Here is a 21,615-nt window from a genome sequence, read left to right on the forward strand (position 1 = left end):
CTGTTCATTTAAAAACTACTGCTTCGTGACATCACAAGGTGGAACAGAGCATTTTCAGTTTGGGAGGTGTAGACAGACTAATAATGAAAGGTTACTCAAACATGTGTGAATGAAACAAAAGTTGAAGTTGCGTTTGGAGTGATTTGTGCATGTTTAAGCCATTTTTAATCGCATATTTTGTGTTGCCGATCAATTCCTTTCACTGTGTTTACTTACATATTTTGTCAATTAATAAGCCAACAAGTGTACGTTTTAATATAATTTTAATATAATTTACATAAAATAACACAAAATTAAGGATACAAACATGTTATATGATTATAATAAGAAGCAATGAGTAGCTAATTCAAACCAAACACTTTTATCCTTTGCTTATTTTAATATTAATGAGTATTTCTCATTATTTACATCAATATTACCCCCAAACGTACATACCAAACAAAAGGCACAAAACAACAATAATATCCAGCTATTAAATATTTTGTTTACCAAATGTGTTTTTGGCTATTACTTTATAAATACAGTATCTTAAACAATGAGAAAATAAGTGATACATGATCAAATTTTAGGATGCATTGTGTAACTTTTCCGAGGAGGGTCCATCAAATGCTTTTCTCCAGGGTGACGTTATTGCTTTGTCTGGAATGTTTCACAGTATGGCATTAAACCTTTCTATCTCCATGGAGACCAAACAAGACTAAGTTACACATCAGATCTATCAGAATCCCAGTTTTTCTTGGTATTTTTGAGCTATAAAACCACCTGTAATTGAATAAATGTGAGGTAGAACTGTTTAACTGTTGTCATACTGTGGGACATTCCAGGAAGAGCGATGACATCTCCATAGCAACAAGCAAGTGGTGGACCCCCCCCCCCAACAAAAAGTTACGCAGTGCACCTTTAACAGAACAATCATAAACATTCATTAATGCAATTTTCTCAGTTAAAATCTAACTAGGCTGGTTAAAGAAGCATGTTTTAGGTTAATCTAGTCAATAACATTCAATTGACATGAAATGGAATAGCTGTGGTAAATGTACGTATATCCTCTCTCAAAATTAAACTATAAAATAAATATTCCTCGTATGAATTCCAATTGTAGTAGATACAGAACCGTTATCCACGTGATCCTTGTTTATTTTTGTGACATCATCCTCACAAACTCTGCAAAGACAAGAATACGTCATCATTATCTGTCTCTATAATTTTAGTTTGTCTGAAATATTATGCTCCATTCTAGCGTTTCAAAGTACTTTTGACCACATTTTTGCGTTATAATTATTGTGTTACCCTTATACTTAGACAAACTTTATTGATCTACAAGGGAAATTATTTGGACACAGTAGCTCACACATCACAATATCCTCTTAACGCCGACTGTCACAAATATGCAACAAACCGCATTCTCCTAATGCTGGTTCGTGCATATGCAGAATCTTCTGAGGAGCCTTTTTTTTTTTTTTTTTGTTTGTTTTTTTTGCTATGGTCAAATTTATATTCTCAACTTAATTTACTATCTACTTAAAGGCAAAAACGCAAACATTTTGTTACATACATCTATATAAATTCAGGCGTTAAGGGGATATAATATAATAACAAAGAGTGAAAATACAAATGGTAATAATAAATTCTAAAGAAGTTGCAAAAATATCAAAAGACTGGTGTCAAATAAGGCATAATTATATAAATGTATATGTCAAATAAAATAAAATAGAATAGAAATAAGTAATATAATGTCTCAACATATGTCATTTTATAACCCAAAATAGTGTAATGTCACTTTAAAGCTGCACTGTGTAACTTTTCGGTAGGGGGGCAGTCAGTTTCTTGTTTCTGTGGATGTGTCATTACTCTGTCCGCAATGTTCCACAGTATGACAATAAACAGATCTACCTAACATTTGTTCAATTACAGAAAAAAATAGGCATTCTAACAGTGAGTGGGGTCGTCTCTCCACAGATCTGACCTGTAACTTGGTCTAGTTTTGAAAGATAGAAAGGTTTAATACCAAACTGTGAAACCTTCCAGACAAAACAATAACATTTGAAAAGCATTTGACAGACCCCCCCTGCCAGAAAAGTTACACAGTGCACCTTTTGTAGAAAAGCGGTCCTCCACTGATAGGCCACAAGACAGGTTTGCGGGCTTGGTCAAAAAATGATGTTGATAAATAGTAAATGTAAAATGTGTTTCAGTTTCACTTTCGTTATGAGGAGCAAAGCATTCTGAACGGACTGGTTTTCAGAGCAACATCGTGACACTAACACATAAATTATCTCAAAATATTAAAAACTTTCAATGAACATATGTGTACCTTTTAAAACAATTCCTGATTAAAATTTCTTAAAGGCGCTGCACAAGATAAAATATCCACATCCTAAATATACACTCACTTTCACTCTTTTTTTTCCCACTCACTTTTAGAGGCAAGAGTCTAGTTTTGCCATTCCTGTACTAACAACAACTAGCATGCTAACTGCACTACTGACTGGTTCACAGAGGCAGACAAGACACTATTAGATCCAGACTAAACTTAGGTCCAAACTAATTCTACACTATATCTGTGCTGGATTTTATTTATTTATTTTTTATTTAATCTGTGTACAGCCACTTTGTGTAACTTTTCTGCAGGAGGATCCGCCACTTGCTTGTCTCCATGGCGATGTTACTGTTTTGCCTTGATTATTCCACAGTACGGAAATAAACAGGGTAATCACAATAGAGACAGGTTAATGGTCAAATCTATGGAGAGGCAAACCCATAGATGGTAAGAATTCATATTTTTTTTAAGTTGATTTTGAGCTATAAAACATAAACGTGAGGGAAATATGTTTAATGCCCTACTGTGGAACATTACAGGCTCCAGGAAGACAAGCAAATAGCGGACCCTCCACCTTCGAAGTTACATGGCACATCATTAAGATTTGAAACCGAGTATTTTTATTTAGAAAGAACACCACATCTCCACAAAGGAAATACTCAAAACTTTTCAGAATGAAACTAGATACGCGAAGAACAGAATAACGTTAAAAACACACAAGGTAAATTTTACGTAATATGTCTCTTTTAATGTTCTACACGCACAACTTACCTTCAAAGTCCACTGTCCCATCTCCGTTGTTGTCCGCCTCCCTCACCACCGCCTCGATCTCCTTGCGATTGGTGTGCTCGCCCAACAGCTTCACCATGGCGTGCCTCAACTCATCTATGGTGATTGAGCCGTCTCCATCAATATCAAACTAAAAAGACAAAAAAAGGTAGGTGAAAGTATGATTAGTTGGTGCTGAGTCCTTCACCAAAATCATGGTAGTTATAGTAAAGTTATATCAGTTTGGAGTAAAGATCCAATATGTAACTTTGGTGTTTGTCACCCTCTTGTTTCTATAGATTTTGTCACAGCACTGTGTCACAGCAGAGACCTGCACCGAGTCGGGTACTCGCAAATAGTTGCTGAAACAGGCAGGTTTTAACATTCAGGAATTTTATGAGCGGGTATGCGGGTGGGTAGTGATTACACACGGGCGGGTCAAGTGGATCAAATTAACGACGAACGGGAGAAAAATACTTCACGTGTATCCAGGATGTCAGTTGCCCTGTAAACAAGAGCCATTTCCCGGTTCTAGAACGATGGGAGACCAGGTTGAGAGAGTGACTTTAGTGTATTTATTACATAAAACCATCAGCGGAGGTGATCGGCTCAGTGGCTGCGCTTCTGGTTTAGTCCTGGTTTAGTCCTGGTCCAGTCCTGGTGTAGTCCTGGTGATCAGCTCTGCGGTTTACGGCGTGTATGTATTTATAATCCGCTAATGACACGGTGTATGTTAAATCCTGATTCAGTCCTGGTTTAGTCCTGGACTACTGGGCTGTCAGACGAATGAGCTGACCCCGATTTATCATGGGCACGGGTGGGTAACGGTCGGAATGTTAACAGGTCCGAGCGAGTGTGGATTTAATTTTGATATAATCGCAGGTTAACGGGCGGGTGTGGTGCTGTACTGTGCGGTTGTGGGCGGGTGAGGGTCTTCAAAAATTGACCCGTGCAGGACTCACCGTGTGACTTTAAACATTTCAACCTTACATTTCTTCAACTACAAGAAGTTTTACTGCTCAAAAATATCTAGTGAGCGGAATTGCCTCTCCACAGATCTGACCGTTAACTAGTTTGGTCTCCATGAAGATAGAAAGCTGGAATCCCCTACTGTGAAACACTCCAGAGAAAGCCGTGACATCTCCATAGAGATGTTTTTAAGAGACTATTTGATGGACCCTCTACCAGAAAAGTTACGCAATGCACCTTTAAAGCTCACCTATTATGCAAAATTGTTTACCCTCTCAAAGCTGTATTTAGAGTGAATTGAGCAATCTTTATACTCCTGGACATCACTGCTCTGATTAAATCCACATGTACACGCCCACTGCTCTGTACATATTTCGTTCTTTGGTCTTTTTTCGTAATCGGTGTAGGATTTGGCAGTGTGGGGTAGTGTAACTTTTTTTTTTTTAAATTTGGTGTTTGCTAGGGTGATCTGCAGATATTCATAAGAGGTGCCAACAGCTGCGTGGCTCTTTGTTCTGATGACGTTTAGGCCAAGTCCTTTTAGATGATCATTGCAATTTAAAATGTACAAATCATAACAAAATGATCCATGGATGTCATAAATTATAACTATATAGTAGACACAAGCACAATATGTCTTTTTTAGGTTTTCTGGTCAAGTTAAATAGAGTTTGCAAATAGTTTCATAGTGTTTAATTGCAGATTAAGACACTGAAAGACTGAAAGAGACACTGCCAGCAAGCCATGATCTTTCTTTGCTTAATCTGTTTGCTCGGGTTTATTGGCTTTCACTACATTTAAGTGCACGTCAGGAAAACTGGATAACTGGCCTAGTCCAGTTTAAACCAATTTTTCTAAATGCATATAAACCTTGTAACCATGGCTGCTTCTGAATGTACGCACTATTCCTGCCATTTTTTAGCTGTGAAAATGTAGTGTACTCAAAATTTCCCACAATGCATCCAAAGATTAGTGGGCATTGTTTGTCACTACACTAAGTCAATATAGACTACGATGCATTGTGAAAGTCGGAACAACAACAGCAGTCTTTAACTAGACAGAACGCTACTGAAGGACACAGATAAGTGCTGGTGTATGGCATTGCTGATCCTGATCATTTATAATTTTTCAAAATCAAAAGGCACATAATCCAGGAAGTTTGCGTGAAATCCATCTTGACTAAAACTTGAATTGATCTGATCTTTATTTAAGACAGAAATCAAGATTTTAGTTTAGCCTTTAGATTTTTTTTTTCATCCCGAGTGAATGAGGGTTTAGGGATTAGGGTGGACATTCGGACGCAGCCCTTAATTGAGATTCAAATCTCCCAGATCCTAATAACACATCTGGAGAGTCCGGTACACGTACTTGGATACCTGCTACATATAACACCATGCACAGTCTGATTTACATTAGCCACAAACTAAGAGAGGCATTCAGCTGCAAGGGGTAAAAAGCAGGCAGGAAAATATTAGACATGGACATAGGCTTAGACAAATGTTATTGATCCACAAAGGAAATTACTGGACATTTGTTTGGACGGGACTCCCTTAAAACTCTGCATTTCGTCCAGAGCGAGACTCAACGTTTTATTATAATCATAGCAACCCGCTTTTAAACAGTGTTTTCCCATTCACCTGTGCTGCCAGGTCTACAAAACAGGCTTTTTGACACGATGAAGCTGAATTTAACCAAAACCATACTAAAAACATATCCACTTTTAGTCCACATCATGTTAAGTTTAGGATAAGTTTCAGGGTTAGGTTTAGGAATAGGTAAGTGTAGGGTTTTTGGTTTGGTCCTCTAACCGGGTCTATTCAAACTGAGCTATAGTTTTATAGACAAAAGAAAATTATATATAAAAAAAAAAATTATTACTCAGCTGTATTTATTGGATCACAAAAATACTGTCCATGTCAGTGAACCATAATGTTTACTGTAATTACATCTGCAGATTATATAATGAACTGAAACTGAATGGAAACCACAGTACGCAGCAGTTGATTAGCTCTGATTGACATGGTACGCTCGGCCCTGCCCCTGGACAAAATGCCATAAATTTCCACCACAGACTAGCACGTTTTGTTGGCGTGTCTATTTCTTCCAAAAATTAGGTTGTATAAAAAGGTGGACTAAATTAGTGCGACTTCACCCACTGCAACCAAGTCCAGTCAAATGAAGCTCATCAAAGCTGGCGGTTATAGGAGCAAGTTTGAAACAAAACACAACGCCATGTATGTTTTTGATGAGGAAAGAACATTATAACATAGATCAGAAAATAAGCCTTTTAAGGGTGCTTTTACACAGACAGCAGTTTGTGCGAATCAAACGTTCCATTCTTACCAAAAGCTCTTATTTTGGTTTGTTTTCATTGGTGTGAAAGCTTCAGTCGCACTTGGACCCGCACTAAATCAAGTGGACTGAGACCTCAAAAAAGAGGTGGTCTCCGTCCACTCGACTCTGCACCAAATGCTAAACTCTGGTGCAGTCTCTTTGGTGAGAACGTAAACTCGGGTCCAAACAATAAACAGTAGGTCCAAACAAACAATTCGAAATGCGTCACGGATCATGGGAGTGTTTGGACTCCCGAACTGATCGCGCCAACTCCCGGGGGCTGGGGTTGGGTCTGAATGCCTGCCCCGTAGCTGGTGGTCTGTAGGTTTGTGAGTCCGAGATTCTTGGGTCAGGAAGGCTCTTAGGCAGGGTCTGCCGTGTCTGCTGGAGGAGAAGGAATAGGGAAACGCCAGAGGTCTGGTATGTGGGAAAGCCTTGGTGTCCCCGAGCCACGTGTAGTTGAACCTCCTGTGTGAAGGACCCTTGAATATACGTCAATCGGACCGACTTTGGTTGATTTGCAGGTGTGATGGCAGACCACACTGGAGTCCATATGCTATATAATAACAATTTTATTGCCTGGTGTGGACCAAATAATCGAACTAGCAGTGTGAAAGCGCCCTCAGTAAAGTACAGATACCAAAAAACTCTACTTAAGTACAGTATTTTACCACCTGTACTTTGTTTCTTTCCACCACAGATATATCCTTATAGAAAATCTTTGCTCACCTCTTTAAACGCATCCTTGAGCTCCTTTAGGCCAATCATCCCAGCAGTCTCAGCCAGGAGCTTTGGAGTCATTAACTCTACAAAGTCTTCGAAATCCACCCGGCCGCCTACTGCAACCGAAGAAAAGTAATGCGGATTAGAATCAGAATCAGTATCGAGTCTAGACATGGACTGGAAAGTAGTACAGATATACATGCCAGATATACATGATACTATAGGCCTGCCATGATAACAAAACAACGTTTAGTACAATATGTGGCTGAAGTAAATATACATTTATCATTTATCTGTCAAATCATGGAATCGTAGAGTCATTTGGATAATTTCAGCCTTGGAACAACAGGTAAAAGGTAGGTGAAAAGTTGAAAACTACCGCTTCATGACATCATAAGAGCATTTTGAACTTTGGAGATGAAGAAATAATAATAATAATAATAATAACAATAATAATAATAATAATAATAATAATAATAATAATAATGGGTTCCTCAAACATGTGTGAAAGAAACAAAACACAACTCCAGATCTGTTTTTCAAGAGGTAATAACATTATAACATGACTTAAAACTCATGATAAAAAAGTCCTTAGTTTGTATCTGTAATGAGAGAAAGAAAATTGATACAAGCCAGGCCTATGTGATACACTACTGCCATCTTATTTGCTCTTATTTAGGATTTATCTCTGATGCCCTACCTTGGTTTACTTATTCAGGCAAAGGAGAGTGTAATTTGTGTCTTGTTGTGATTGTGGCGATAACTTTGCTAACTATAACTGCACAAAATTGAGTATATACAGATAATAGTTTTCACAAGTTATTCGACTTGTGATCCACTTTGTCGACTCTAGTATTTATTACAAGTATTTTCAAGTAGTTATTTCACTGTTTATCAGAATAGTTTAGTGTATTAATTACCTAATTTCAGTTTTAATGGTCCTGTATTACACAAAATGGACTCTATAATGTTACTTGATCAAAACAGACCTGGAGTTGTGTTTTGTTTCATTCACACATGATTCAGTAATCCTTTATTATCTGTCTATCTACATCTCCAAAGCTCAAAATGCTCTGTTCCACCTTGTGATGTTAACAGCTACATTTTAATTTTTGTTCTGGAGAGATTGGCAGTTCCAGGGCTGAAATCATCCAAATTATTCTAGTGAAAGTGTATAGGGTTTAAAAACACAGTGGAGTTTGAGAGAAAAACTCAAGCTAAATATGCAGGTTTGTGTATAAAACATGAGTGAATGAAACAAAACACAACTCCAGGTCTGTTTGTGATGAGGAAACAACATTATAACAGATCAGAAAATAGCGTAATATGTGATCTTTAAATAAAAGAGAATAGATTAAAGGGGCATGGTGTAACTTCTAGTGGTTCATGTTCATGTAGATTTCATTGTTTTGCCTCTATGTATGGCATTGAACTCAGCCATCTTTCCTTTATTAAATGATTAAATGTTGTCTACAGATCTGACATGTTCTCGGTTTATTGATTATACCATGGATCATTCCAGGGAACACAATAGGGGTTCCATGGAGAAATCTTCAGACCTTCTCTTGAAAAGGCTGCATAATTCAGCTTTAAATACAGTGTCATAATTGTAAAATATATGACTTTGGAAACCTCTGCATTATTGTGTCTAGTTAAAGCCACAGTACAAACTCTTTTCTTTCACTCTTGACTCCAAATATCAGGAGCTTTAAGTTGACTGGACTTGATTGTTGTTCTTTACTTTCATTTGACTTAGATTACGTAAACTAATTTAGGAGTTTTTGAGCATGTTTTACAACTTTTAGGGAACCAGACAGAACTTGTGACAGAAATGCCAACTCACCCACCACTCCTACTGCTGGTTCACCATCAATAAAAGTAGTAGGGACAGCATTAATCATGATTTTTTTTCAGAGTTGCTTTTTACAGTAGTGAGTTTGACTCTAAAAAGGAAAAGGGCCAAACCGTATTCATGATAAATATGGGAGTGTTCTCAAGACAATCCCCAGTTCCTTTCTTTTGACTGCTGACAGCTTCAAAAGTGGATATTGAACACTTTTGAAGAGTCCCGATGATGAGTTTGGTGAAGGAGAATGGATTTGAAACATGAAAGCACTTTCTGTTTTCAGTTTTATATACAGAGAGTTGAAACAGAGCATAAAGATGAGGTGATAATAATCTGTATAATGTGTGTGAAGTGTAGTGTGTGCCTCTCACAGTTCATGTTGATGTTCTGGCTCAGTTCGATGAGCTCCATCTCTGTGGGCATGTAGCCCATGGTCCTCATCAGGTTCCCCAGATCTTTACAGCTGATGTAGCCATCCTTGTCTTTGTCAAACTCCACAAATGCCTCACGCAATTCTGAACGAGACAAGACAAAATCATAACAAAAACTTAGGAGATCAAAAAGACTCTTTCAAAGACTGACAATCAAATGGACTGAAGTGAAATATTGGACAAATATGGGCATAAATAAATAAATAAACTTAGAGAAAAAATACAACAATATAACTTAAAAGGTGCATTGTGTAACTTTTCCACAATGGACCACCAAATGCTTTTCTCCATGGAGATCTTAGATTAAAAGGTTTAATACCTTTCTACATTCATGGAGACCAAACCAATCCAAGTTACAGGTCAGATCTGCCCTGCTCACAGTCAAAATGCCTGTGAGTTAGTGCAAAAACTGGAATAAGAAAAAAGAAAAAAAGAAAAAAAGTGCTTAAGCTTTCATCTCTCTGCAAAGTATCTCCTGCGTCCTTTTAGTTTAAGCCGTAAAATTATGTAATGACATAGACAGATTTTAGATTTTTTAAAATTGAATTATTATTATTATTATTTTTTTATCTAAGATGCAATCTGAAAGTTGAATAAATATACTACAAAATAATCACAACTACAACCAGCTCAAAATTGCGATTGGAATACAAGACTGACTCGTGCCATGAACACACATCACATCACCACAAACAACTATTCTAAAGAAAATATGAAATCCATAATCATATTTACCATCAATTTCATCATTCGTAAGTCTTCTCTGCAAAGAAAAAAGTTTCAAGTATTAAACTTTTTTTTATTTTATTTGCATAAAACATTTACAGTTTCAATATAATTTGAATAATAAAGAATCACACTCATACAACAGTGACTCACATGTCTCTTGGCGGCTCCTTTGAGAAAAATGCACGGCTGTTTTAAACTCATGATCGCAGAATCGTTTTATTTGCAAATTGGTAAAAAATTAAAGCATAAAAGAAAAATCGAAACTCTTCTTTTTCTTCTTATTTCCTTTCTCCTTTTTGGTTCATGAGTGGACAGCAGTCAAGTGCGTCGTGATGTGGATTATCTCGACAGCTTTGGTCCAGAAAAGCAAGATAAATCTGGTAGAGAGATAGCGGAGGCTTAGCACGGACTATGTTATACTATGTCCATGTAGTATGGTATAGTACAACATCAGCTCACAAGATTAATGTGTGTAATTCCCGATTTTGAATTTACAAATTGAACTTTCTAGTCTCCAGATGTTCTCAAAATATTGTTCTTGAAATATATATATTTTTTGAAATGGAACATTACTTGAACATTACATTAAAAGTAACAATTAGAAAAGTTTTTACATTCCAACTACAAAACTACAAAAATGATTAGAAACATTCGTAAAGCTGGATTTTACAACCACACACACAGGTAATGTTACTCTTACTTAAATACAGTTTTTAGTTACAACAAACCTTTGACTATGGCTTTAAAAAAAATCTACACTGCAAAAAACTAAATCTAGCCAAGTTAAGATGACTTGAATTAAGAAAGTTTTATGATGATTTGAATAAATTTCACTTGACAAGTAAAATGATCTGCCAGTGGAACAAGACTAAGTAAATCATTCTTAATTTAAGTCATGTTAACTTAGCTAGATATTGCTTTTTTTTCCCAGTGTACTTGTAAATGATGCATAAAAATGGCAGTATGTTTGGTCTAATAATAAAAGAAAGGAATAAAAGAACTCTAGTCTAAATATGTAGGGTTTGTGAGTTAAATGTGTGAATGAAACAAAATGCAACTCCAGGTACAGTACGTTTGAGACGAAGAAACAAAATTGTAACATAGATCAGAAAATGGCGTAATACGGACCCTTAATTTAACGTTTTGTAAATCTCTTTATTCATTTAATTTCCATATTCAATTTTATCAGCACAAACAGAACAGAGCGTAACAAAATGTAGACATATTGCGTGCTTAATTCTCATTGCATGTGCAACGAAATAAGATAAAACGTCCAATCAAGATTATAATTTAATTGCATAACCGTGGTGGCATTATGAAACCTACAGGATAAGACCACGCGCAGAATAACATGCAATGGTGACATCTGATCGTAGCTGCTGCCTTTGTCCTTGCACAAGACTGGTATCAAAATGTGTGCATGCAAACAATTTCATAATTAAAAGCTCCAATATTACGCAAAATAGACTTTAAATTGAGCTTTAAGTCATGTTAGACTGCTGTTACCTCCTCAAAAACAGACCTGGAGTTGAGCTTTGTTTAATTCACACATGTTTGAGTAATCCTGCATCATTAGTCTGTCTACATCTCAAAGCTCAGTATGCTCTGTTCCACCTTGTGATGTCATGAAGCGGTAGTTTTCAAGTGTATTATTTATTGGTCCTGACTAGAACCAGAGGGCGTGACCACATTACACCAGTTTTAAAATCACTGAATTGGCTCCCTGTGAGTTTCATAATCGTTTTTAAAGTTCTTTTACTGGTTTTTAAATGTTGTGTGTGTGTGTGTGTGCGCCGAACTAACAGAAACTGTAAACAAGTAGGTGTGTTCATTTCAGAGTAGTTTCTTTGAAGTTAGCTCCTCCCTTCAGGCAGATATAAGGAAATGTTCACCAACATTTTGACCAGAACTGAAGAAGCTGCAGGTGAGCTGTGAAACGTATTCGACCAAATAAACTTTTGTCTGGTTGACAAATTGAATTTCTCCTTTTGCCATGCTCTAAACCTACTTCAGCCTCCAGGGGGCAGTTAAATCATTTGAAACTGCGAAAGTGAAAAATGCAAAAAGATGATAGAATTTCCCAGGTGTATAAACTGCAGCTGGACTTATGGTCATGACTTCCTCATTTTTGTCCTATATTAGAAACTAATTTATGTATCTGTATTCTCAGATGATTTACACTATGCAAAGGCCAGAGGTGGATAGTAATCAGTTATATTCACAAGTACTTTTCATAGTACTTTTCTAGCAACATACTTTTACTACTACTTGGGTATTATTTAAGTAAAATACAGTGATCTTACTAGAGTAAAAGTTGTGGTTCCTCTTCCCACTGTGAGTAAGTCTACAAGTGACAAAAGCTGTTTGTGGACAATATGAAATGATTTGAACATTTCAGTTTTTTGCAGCACTCTTTCAGATATGATTTGTGTTTGTCTAATTTTTGTGTTCGTCCTTTGAAAATAACAAATTTTGAGCATTATTTAAAATTAAGTCCTTCAAGTTATAAATCAGATGTTATCAGTTAAGTTTATGTTACTCTTGCTTGAGTACTACTTTTCCCACATACATTGTTTACTTAAGTACATTTACTTTTATATAGAGTAATATTATTTTGACATAATGTTACTCTTACTTAAATCTGTCAGATATTCAGAAACTCTCATGGTATCAGATACTTTTTTGATACATTTTCTCAGCAAATCTGACTCATGGCTCTGTAGTAAAAACTGGCTAAAGCACTCCCCTGTCCTGGCTCAAGAGCGACTAGTGGCCACTCCAGGTACTGCAGAATTCTCCCATCTCACAATGCATTTTTTGGGAAGTCAAACTACCTGTGTTTGCCTGACAGGGCATCGACAACTTTCACAAATGTCAGATATTGTAAGTACTATTTATTATCTATTTATTCTCACAATATAAACTTAAAAAAAAAAAAAAGTAAATCCTCAAAGCGCCTAAAAGTAAGTTTTGTAAGATTTAACCTAGCCCTGCTGTGAGCCCGCGGTAGCTCCACTTTAGCAGCTCTCGCTCTGATTGGTCCAAACGCTCCATGCCGTGCACGTTACAGATGTCACATGAGTGGGAGGAGCTCACCCATATTAAGGAAGTAAATGCAGAAAAAAAATTTTTGGGCCCATTGAGCACAGGCCATTGAAAACAATATGACTCCATCTTGGAGTCATATTATTATAGTTTTATTATAGTTCTATGATCTGACTCAATAATACAATCCCACAGGTGAAGACAAATTATGAAAAAAAAAATCATAAATAAATAAATAAATAAATAATAATAATAATGATAATAATGTTTCATATTGCGTTGATCTTTCTCTATGTCTAACTTTGTCAGGCTGTACTTCCCCCTGCTCTTCTCCCAAAGTCAGAAATCACTTGTACATGTGGTTTTGACAAGAGACTGAAATATCTTCTGTGATGGCCTGTGTAAAAGGGAAGGAGTCTGCTTCACTGAACTTGTCTCTTTGATGATTTTAGCAAACTTGAATGTTTCCAGTGATGCCAGTAATGGGTGGAGATATAATGGTCATAATGTGATCCTCATTCAAATGAATCAAAGATATAAAAGCAGAAATAGGGAGGTGTCTCCATGAGAACAGCATGAGTCCAGCCATGAGGAGTGTGTGTGTGCTGCTGCTGCTGGCTGTTGGACACAGTGAGTTTGATTGACAGAATATGGTCGACTGTTGACTGGGTCACACTCACTCTGTTTCCTCCACAGGTGTAAAGTGTGAGACACTGACACAGCCAGCCTCTGTGACTGTGCAGCCAGGACACACTCTCACTATCCCCTGTACTGTCTCATATTCTCACAGTAGTTATGCTACGAACTGGGTGAGACAGCCTGCTGGGAAAGGCCTGGAGTGGATTGGAGAACACTGTGGATCTGGATGTACCATGCTCATCAAAGATTCACTGAAGAACAAGTTCAGTATAAATGTTGGCTCTAGCACAGTGACTCTGAATGGACAGAACATGCAGCCTGGAGACACTGCAGTGTACTACTGTTGTGCAAGACGAACGCAGCACAGTCACAGAAAGTATATGTAGAGCTGTACAAAAACACATCAGACTGTTATTCACTATAACCACCAGAGGAGGCGCTCTCACACCATTGACATTATTTGCTAAATTTTGTAACCACAACTGGATGTGTTGTATCAACTTCCTCTTTTTCGTGTACATAGATCTGTAAATAAGATTGTTTTTGTATTGAAATGAGACAGCCCCATATCACCAGATGCCTTTCTGATTCCTTTCAGCAAATATGAATCTATAACACTATATCACAGGTCAGAACAGGTCAGGTAGTTATAACCACATGAGTTCTATTTCTAGTTTTTTCATCCGCTTTCAAAACAATTTAACTGGACATTCAAAGCTGCATTATTTTTGTGTTTAATGCTAGAAATATACAATACTAAACATCAAACCATTTTTTCTTGTAAATAACATTTAACCTGTTGTTGACCAGTAGTGACAGGGTGAGTCTCATATATGCTCTGCTTAGGGAACATGCTCCATAACTTTAAATCTCCTCACAAACCCCTCCTCTCCACAGTCCCATGTAAATATTGTATCCTTGGAGTTTACTGTTATAAAGTGACAGACACATCCTTTCTAACACAGTCTGACCATGATGAACACACTGGTCCTCCTGATGGGGGTGCTCTCCCTACCCTGTGAGTTCACTTCTCCACAAACATGTTCAATACGTTTGAATCGTACTTGTGTTTAACTTGTTTTTATTTGTCAGTTGTGAGTTGCCTCAAGTCCATTCTCTCTTCTCTGGTGCTCAAAACACCTCAGGAGTCTCTCAGTCTTTCCTGCAGTGGATCTGGGTTTAACTTTGGTGACTACGTGATGAACTGGCTCAGACAAGTTGAAGGAAAAGGGCTGGAAGCTCATCCCAAGTTAAACAAAAATGTGCAACACTTGCATACACAAATTGTCACGGCCTAATTCCTCAATTGATTCTTACTCTCAGCCTATTTTTTTCAAGAAATGCCCCTCCCTATTAGTTTGAATGCAAATTACTGCCGTCCTCCTGTGTGTTTATATAAGGCCCATGTGAGAGTGTGACAGTGCACTCCACACTGATGATGTTGTCTGTAGCTCTTCTGCTGCTGCTGGCAGCTGGATTCTGTAAGTCTCTGTTCACATCAGTAAACTCTGGTACAACTAAACAGTACAGTTTGATCCTCAATATTGTGCTCTGTCCTCCACAGGTGTGAAGTGTGAGACACTGACACAGCCAGCCTCTGTGACTGTGCAGCCAGGACACACTCTCACCATCCCCTGTACTGTCTCATATGATGTTGGTAGCCACCACACACACTGGATCAGACAGCCTTCTGGGAAAGGCCTGGAGTGGATTGGAGGTCACCGTGCAGGATACACTATGTACCTCAAAGATTCACTGAAGAGCCAGTTCAGTGTAAATGTGGATTCTTCAACCAAAACTGTAACTCTGAATGGACAAAACATGCAGTCTGGAGACACTGCAGTGTACTACTGTGCCAGACAGTCACAGTCACAGAAAGTATATGTAGAGCTGTACAAAAACACATCAGACTGTAGTCCCCAGAGGGGGAGCTCTGACACCACTGAGACAATTTTGTGTGTTGATTTATTCAACTGTAGCATGATTTGTGATATCATCTTCCTCTTTCCAGGCTATTTTGTGGAAATCCAAGCCCACTCATTGTAAGGATGCATTTCTATGTTTTTCAGTCCAATAAACACACATGGAAAAAAAAAAAAAAAAAAAAAAACAACAACCCTTAGACACACAAAGATGGTCATCATTAACCCTATAACTGTGTGGTAAAGTTAACATTTGAAAGATAAACTGTGTACCAAAATAAAACTCTATATTAATGTTTACCAATCATTACACCCCAAAAATAAATTTCACTGCATTTGCAAGTAATTTTTTGGAACAGAAAACATCCCAGAATAAAACTGATATACATGTAAATGCCAGTCAAGAAAGGAGGCTGGGTCTCCCTAATTCTTTATCATTAATGGGAACTGGCACCTGAACGAGCCCCTCCGTGGATGGAAAAAGAGGCCAAACTGTTCTCTTTACTCAGCCCAATAGATGCTCTGGGAACTAGATAGATAGATACTTTATTATCCTGAAGGAAATTCTTATTTCAGGCAGCATACAATACATAATAGAAGACATAATATAATATTTAACATCAATTTATATACATTTATATAAATTTATCAAATTATAGTAACAAAGTACTATAGTAACTAAAATTACCTCTCAGATTTGTTCCCATCCCATTATAGCCAATCTCCTTAATACATGGAGAAAGATCTCACATACTTAATTTAAATGTGCATCTTAATACAGACTCCTGTATCCAGAACAATCCAAAGCTCCTAAGAGATAAACAGTGTGTTGTGTGGAATGATTGGCTTACTAGGGGGAATTGTTTAATTTGCAGATTTGTATGAGGGAAATGTATTGAAATCATTTGAAAAACTGACACTTGAATATAATTAGCTCGAGTACAGTTACTGGTAAAGACTCTTCCCCACAACAGGCAACTCTTCTGTCAGAAATCATTTTAAAAATATGATTGGGACATGAGGCATCTTTTTATTGGGGTCTGATTTTTCAAAATAAATCACTAATGCTCTACATTGAATTCAATCTGGTCAGAGTTTAACATTAATCTGACATTGATTGGAATAAAATATGTAAAAACACAAATAAGATGTTAAGTGATGTAAAAATCAAGCAAATTCATTAAAAAATTTGAATCATTTCTACTGGACTCCATCACGGTTCTTTAGACTGAAGCTTGTGGACTCAGACAACTGCTAGAAATGCTGAAAGGAACTCTGACACATCACTGGGAATGTCCTTTAATTCAAAACTCCTGGAGGAAGATTCACGGGTGTCCGACAAAAACATATATATATATATATATTCAAAACACCTTTAAATTCATCCCTCAACTCTATGTTCTGAATGATAAAAAAATGGCCGCTCAGTGTTCATCATCAGAGTTTAGTCAAACCAGTATTATGATTGGAAAAAAAACAAAACATTGAGACAGTGGAAGGACCTGGAGGAACCAGCGTTCCATGAGTGGTTCACAGAACTGAATAAAGTGGCCTCTTATGAACGGATGTCTTTTAATATGTCAGATTGGACATTAGCCTATGAAAAAATGGAAAGCCACCTTGGACTATGTTAACTGTCACACAAAATTAAATTGTAGTAAGTGTGGACTAAAGGGATTTGAGGGGTTTTCAAAAAATATATAAAAAATAAAAACCTCCTATGAAAACTTTGACTCTGACTGTGTGGCCAGGACAATCTCTCCGTCCTCTGTACTGTGTCATATTGTGTTATGTTAGTTATACTACAAACTGGGTCAGACAGGATGCTATGTACAGTAGCTTCACAAAAATCCATGAGAGCATACATCCATACTGGGGCCTTTGCTCTTTAGTCTCTTTATACATGACAAGCCTTTAATTTGCCCTGGTGTCCACTGCCACTCACCCAAAATAAACTGGTGCCAAATCTTATGAGTCATTAAGTACATTTTGAGCAAACTTTCATAATAGTTTGCAAAATGATAAAATACATAAGATAACTAAATTCTGTCCAACATCCTCATAGTTTTATGGTTTCTGACTGATGCCCCTCCCTGTTAGTGTGAATGTAAACTACTGCTGTGTTCCTGTGTGTTTATATAAGGCCCATGTGAGAGTGTGACAGTGCACTCCACACTGATGATGTTGTCTGTAGCTCTTCTGCTGCTGCTTCTGTACTCTCTCTTATACTGACCACTACACAGCATGGATCAGACAGCCTGCTGGGAAAGGTCTAGAGTGGATTGGACAAAATTGTGCAGGGTGTACAGCTACAATAAATGATTCACTGAAGAACAAGTTCAGTATAGCTCATCCCTCCAGTAACACAGTGACTCTGAATGGACAAAACATGCAGCCTGGAGACACTGCAGTGTACTACTGTGCCAGAGCACCACAGTCACACAAAGTATATGTAGAAATGTATAAAAATGCATCAGACTGTTATTCACTGTAGTCACCAGAAGAGGAGCTCTCATATCACTGAGTTCATTTGTTTTAAATGAAGACTTGCATAATACTTTGTGTTTTATTTTGAGATATTATTGACATATTGTTTTATTTAAAATGTGCAAAATTATGTCATGTGCAAATGAATCACAAAATGTCTGTTAAAAGCTTTTATACAGTCACTTTATATAACTACACATTTACAGAATGGCTACAGTAACTAAATAACACACATTTGAAACACTGAACTGTTGCTTTGGGGCATTTGGACAAATTACACTTGTGATGAAGTTTATATTTCTCAAGACACAGCCAAGTCACATAAAAAAACTTGGTTCAGTAAATTACTAGACCGTTATTTTATTTTTGTATGAAAAATATAACCTTTACCATTGTACGTAATTCTACAAATATATTTCACTGAATACCAAACTTTTTTTGTAATTCAAATTTAACCTGGTTTTGCCCAGTAGTGACAGGGTGAGTCTCATATATGCTCTGCTTAGGGAACATGCTCCATAACTTTAAATCTCCTCACAAACCCCTCCTCTCCACAGCCCATGTAAATATTGTATCCTTGGAGTCTACTGTTATAAAGTGACAGACACATCCTTTCTAACACAGTCTGACCATGATGAACACACTGGTCCTCCTGATGGGGGCGCTCTCCCTGCCCTGTGAGTTCACTTCTCCACAAACATGTTCAGTATGTTTGGATCGTGCATGTGTTTAACTCGTTTTTATTTGTCAGGTGTGAGTTGCCAGATCCTCCAGTCCATTCCCTCTTCTCCAGTGCTCAAAACCCCTCAGGAGTCTGTCAGTCTTTCCTGCAGTGGATCTGGGTTTAACTTTGGTGGCTACGGGATGAACTGGATCAGACAAGCTGAAGGAAAAGGGCTGGAATGGCTGGGGCTCATTTATTACGATGCAAGTAAGACGTATTACGCAGACAGTGTTCAAGGGAGGATAGAAATCAGCAGAGACAATGGCAGAAGCTTGACGTTTCTCACACTGTCCAACCTGCAGCCTGAGGACTCTGCTGTGTACTACTGTGCCCGACACACTGTGGTTTAACTTTATTATGAGTCTGTACAAAAACCAGCACAAACTCCAGGGGGCAGTAGATGATGGGAAACATTTGTTCTACACATGTGTAGTGAGTTGGTCTTGTGCTTTTACCTTCCTCTTTTCACTGTCATTTTATTCAGATATTCTTGATGAATGATTAAAAAAGGTTATGTGATCTCAAGAATACAATGAACTTTGTCATTAAGTAAGAAGTTCATCCCAAATTAGACAAAAACATGCAACACTTGCATACACAAATTCTCACTGCCTATTTCCACAACTGAGTTTTACTCTCAGCCCGTTTTTTTCTAAGAAATGCCACTCCCCTTTAGTTTGAATACAAACTACTGCTGTGTCCCTGTGTGTTTATATAAGGTCCATGTGAGAGTGTGACAGTGCACTCCACACTGATGATGTTGTCTCCCACAGTCACAGATCACTTGTGAATGTGACTTTGATGAGAACCTGAAATGCCTTGTGCTAGTGTCAAAAGGAAGGAGTCTGTTCGGTGGTACTTAACATGTCTCACTGATGTTTATAGAAAACTTGAATAATAAAAGTGAGTTTTCAATCATAATACAATGAACCTTTTGGGTGTATTGTACGCTCTTAGTATTCATTTTAAATAGGCACTCATGGATCATCTTTCGGTGTTTTCCTAGACTCTTCTCTTGGTCTGTACAGTACATACTACATGTGATTCAAGTCCATGGTTATTCAGTTTCTGCTGACACCTGTTTACATTTATTAATACCTTAATTAAACAGAGAATAATGACTCTGCAGCAGACACACACTCCTTATCAGGACATGCAGCTACATTAGACAAATTATTAATGCCTCAAGTGAATGAAGTAAAACAAGTATTAGTCTCTTAGTCTACTTAGTCTCCCAGTTCTGGGAGAGTAAACCTGCCTAAAACCATAGCTGTGGAGAAGGTTTCAGTCACATACTACACCAAACAGGAGGAGAAGGGGGGAAAATTAATCACTGGAAACATCTCAATACAGTGAGTAAGAAAAACTAAACTGCTGATAAATTGTGAACTTTATTGTTATCACACACATGCACAAACACATGTTCTATAATTAGTCTCCCTCTAATGCTCCTCCCTATTAGTGTGAATACGAACTACTGCTGTGCTCCTGTGTGTAGCTCATCCCTCCAGTAACACAGTAACTCTGAATGGACAGAACATGCAGCCTGGAGACACTGCAGTGTACTACTGTGCCAGAGCACCACAGTCACATTAAGTATATGTAGAGCTATACAAAAACTATTACTCACTATAACCACCAGATGAGGCGCTCTCACACCACTGATATCATTTGCTGAAGGCTTCACAGCAACTGGATGTGTGATACCAAATTCCTCTTTTGACAACTTTTTATATAGATGCATAAATATGATGAATTTTGTATTGAAATTATGCAGCACCATTTGGAAATGTGTCAGATAAAAACAGTTTGTGCTGCTCACTTTTTTCAGAGGTTGCCTTAAAAACAAACAAAATAAAAAAGCTGTCAGACTCTCTCTTTAATTCCCTCCTCACCATCCCCCAAAACCAAAGGAGGATGAGATTTCTCTGTGTGGCCCTTAAGCTCTGGGATGCTCTCCCTCTTCATCTGAGAACATGCTACACTGCTAAGTTTACATTTAGACATACTGAATGTGATTTATAAGTACTTTCCTGTTTTTAGTAAGGGATTAGAATTTTAATGATGAACCTTTATACTGGAGGCATTGCCCCAATTGGGTTTTATGGCGAAGCTCCCTGTTTATAACAAATGCAATTTTCTCTTACCTATTAAGATATCTTTTTCAGATTGCAACATCACTGCTAGAGCAGCCCCAGTGCTTGGGGCCCATAATATTTGGATGTTATCATTGTGTAGTCCAATGAGATTCATTTGGTCTTCTGATATTCTATGTTATTAGGTTCTTTTTTTCAGACCTAGAGTGTTATTTCATACCTGTCAGTTTCGACTGCTCACTAGCGTCTTCCTCAGAGTGGTCACGTGATGTTGCTGTGACGTGTCTGGTCAGCTGATTTAAACAGGTTTTGGCGCTGTCTTCCTACCGGTGGAGGCAGGACGACAGCGCCATCTGCAGTCAGACTTCCTCAGGACAGCATCCCAGGTGTGTGAGAGTAAAAAAGCCCCCTTTACACACAAGGAAGATGGCAGCATCAAAATAAAAATACACAGAAAACCAACCCACACGGACTATCTTATCTTATGGACATCAGAACATCCCACAGCCCACAAACTCTCCATTGTAAGAACATTGTATGACAGAACCAACATCATAACAGATGAACAAGACAAACAGGAAG

At 37.6% G+C, this 21,615-nt stretch overlaps 1 protein-coding gene and 3 gene segments (V, D, J or C); 3 read left to right on the plus strand and 1 right to left on the minus strand.

Moving 5' to 3' along the window:
- Nucleotides 1-1,135: 1,135 nt before the first annotated feature.
- On the minus strand, nt 1,136-10,321 carry LOC110158252 (calcium-binding protein 5-like). Its single transcript, XM_020922697.1, has 6 exons — nt 10,271-10,321; nt 10,127-10,154; nt 9,332-9,475; nt 7,121-7,230; nt 3,092-3,239; nt 1,136-1,164 (listed from the first exon to the last, which is right to left on the minus strand). Exons 1-6 carry the CDS (start codon nt 10,319-10,321, stop codon nt 1,136-1,138), a joined length of 510 nt encoding a protein of 169 aa, XP_020778356.1.
- A 3,379-nt stretch (nt 10,322-13,700) lies between these two features.
- LOC110158229 (immunoglobulin heavy variable 3-23-like) lies at nt 13,701-14,190 on the plus strand. The segment is given in 2 exon segments: nt 13,701-13,795; nt 13,862-14,190. Coding segments are annotated over 2 exon segments (384 nt in total).
- A 1,052-nt stretch (nt 14,191-15,242) lies between these two features.
- LOC110158230 (Ig heavy chain V region 5A-like) lies at nt 15,243-15,884 on the plus strand. The segment is given in 2 exon segments: nt 15,243-15,285; nt 15,369-15,884. Coding segments are annotated over 2 exon segments (525 nt in total).
- Nucleotides 15,885-18,781: 2,897 nt separating this feature from the next.
- On the plus strand, nt 18,782-19,287 carry LOC110158214 (immunoglobulin heavy variable 3-33-like). The segment is given in 2 exon segments: nt 18,782-18,890; nt 18,965-19,287. Coding segments are annotated over 2 exon segments (369 nt in total).
- Nucleotides 19,288-21,615: the final 2,328 nt, after the last annotated feature.

This window comes from Boleophthalmus pectinirostris, unplaced genomic scaffold, assembly GCF_026225935.1.
Source record: "Boleophthalmus pectinirostris isolate CB_2022bp ecotype Guang Dong unplaced genomic scaffold, ASM2622593v1 HiC_scaffold_17, whole genome shotgun sequence".
Classification (NCBI taxonomy): Eukaryota; Metazoa; Chordata; class Actinopteri; order Gobiiformes; family Gobiidae; genus Boleophthalmus; species Boleophthalmus pectinirostris.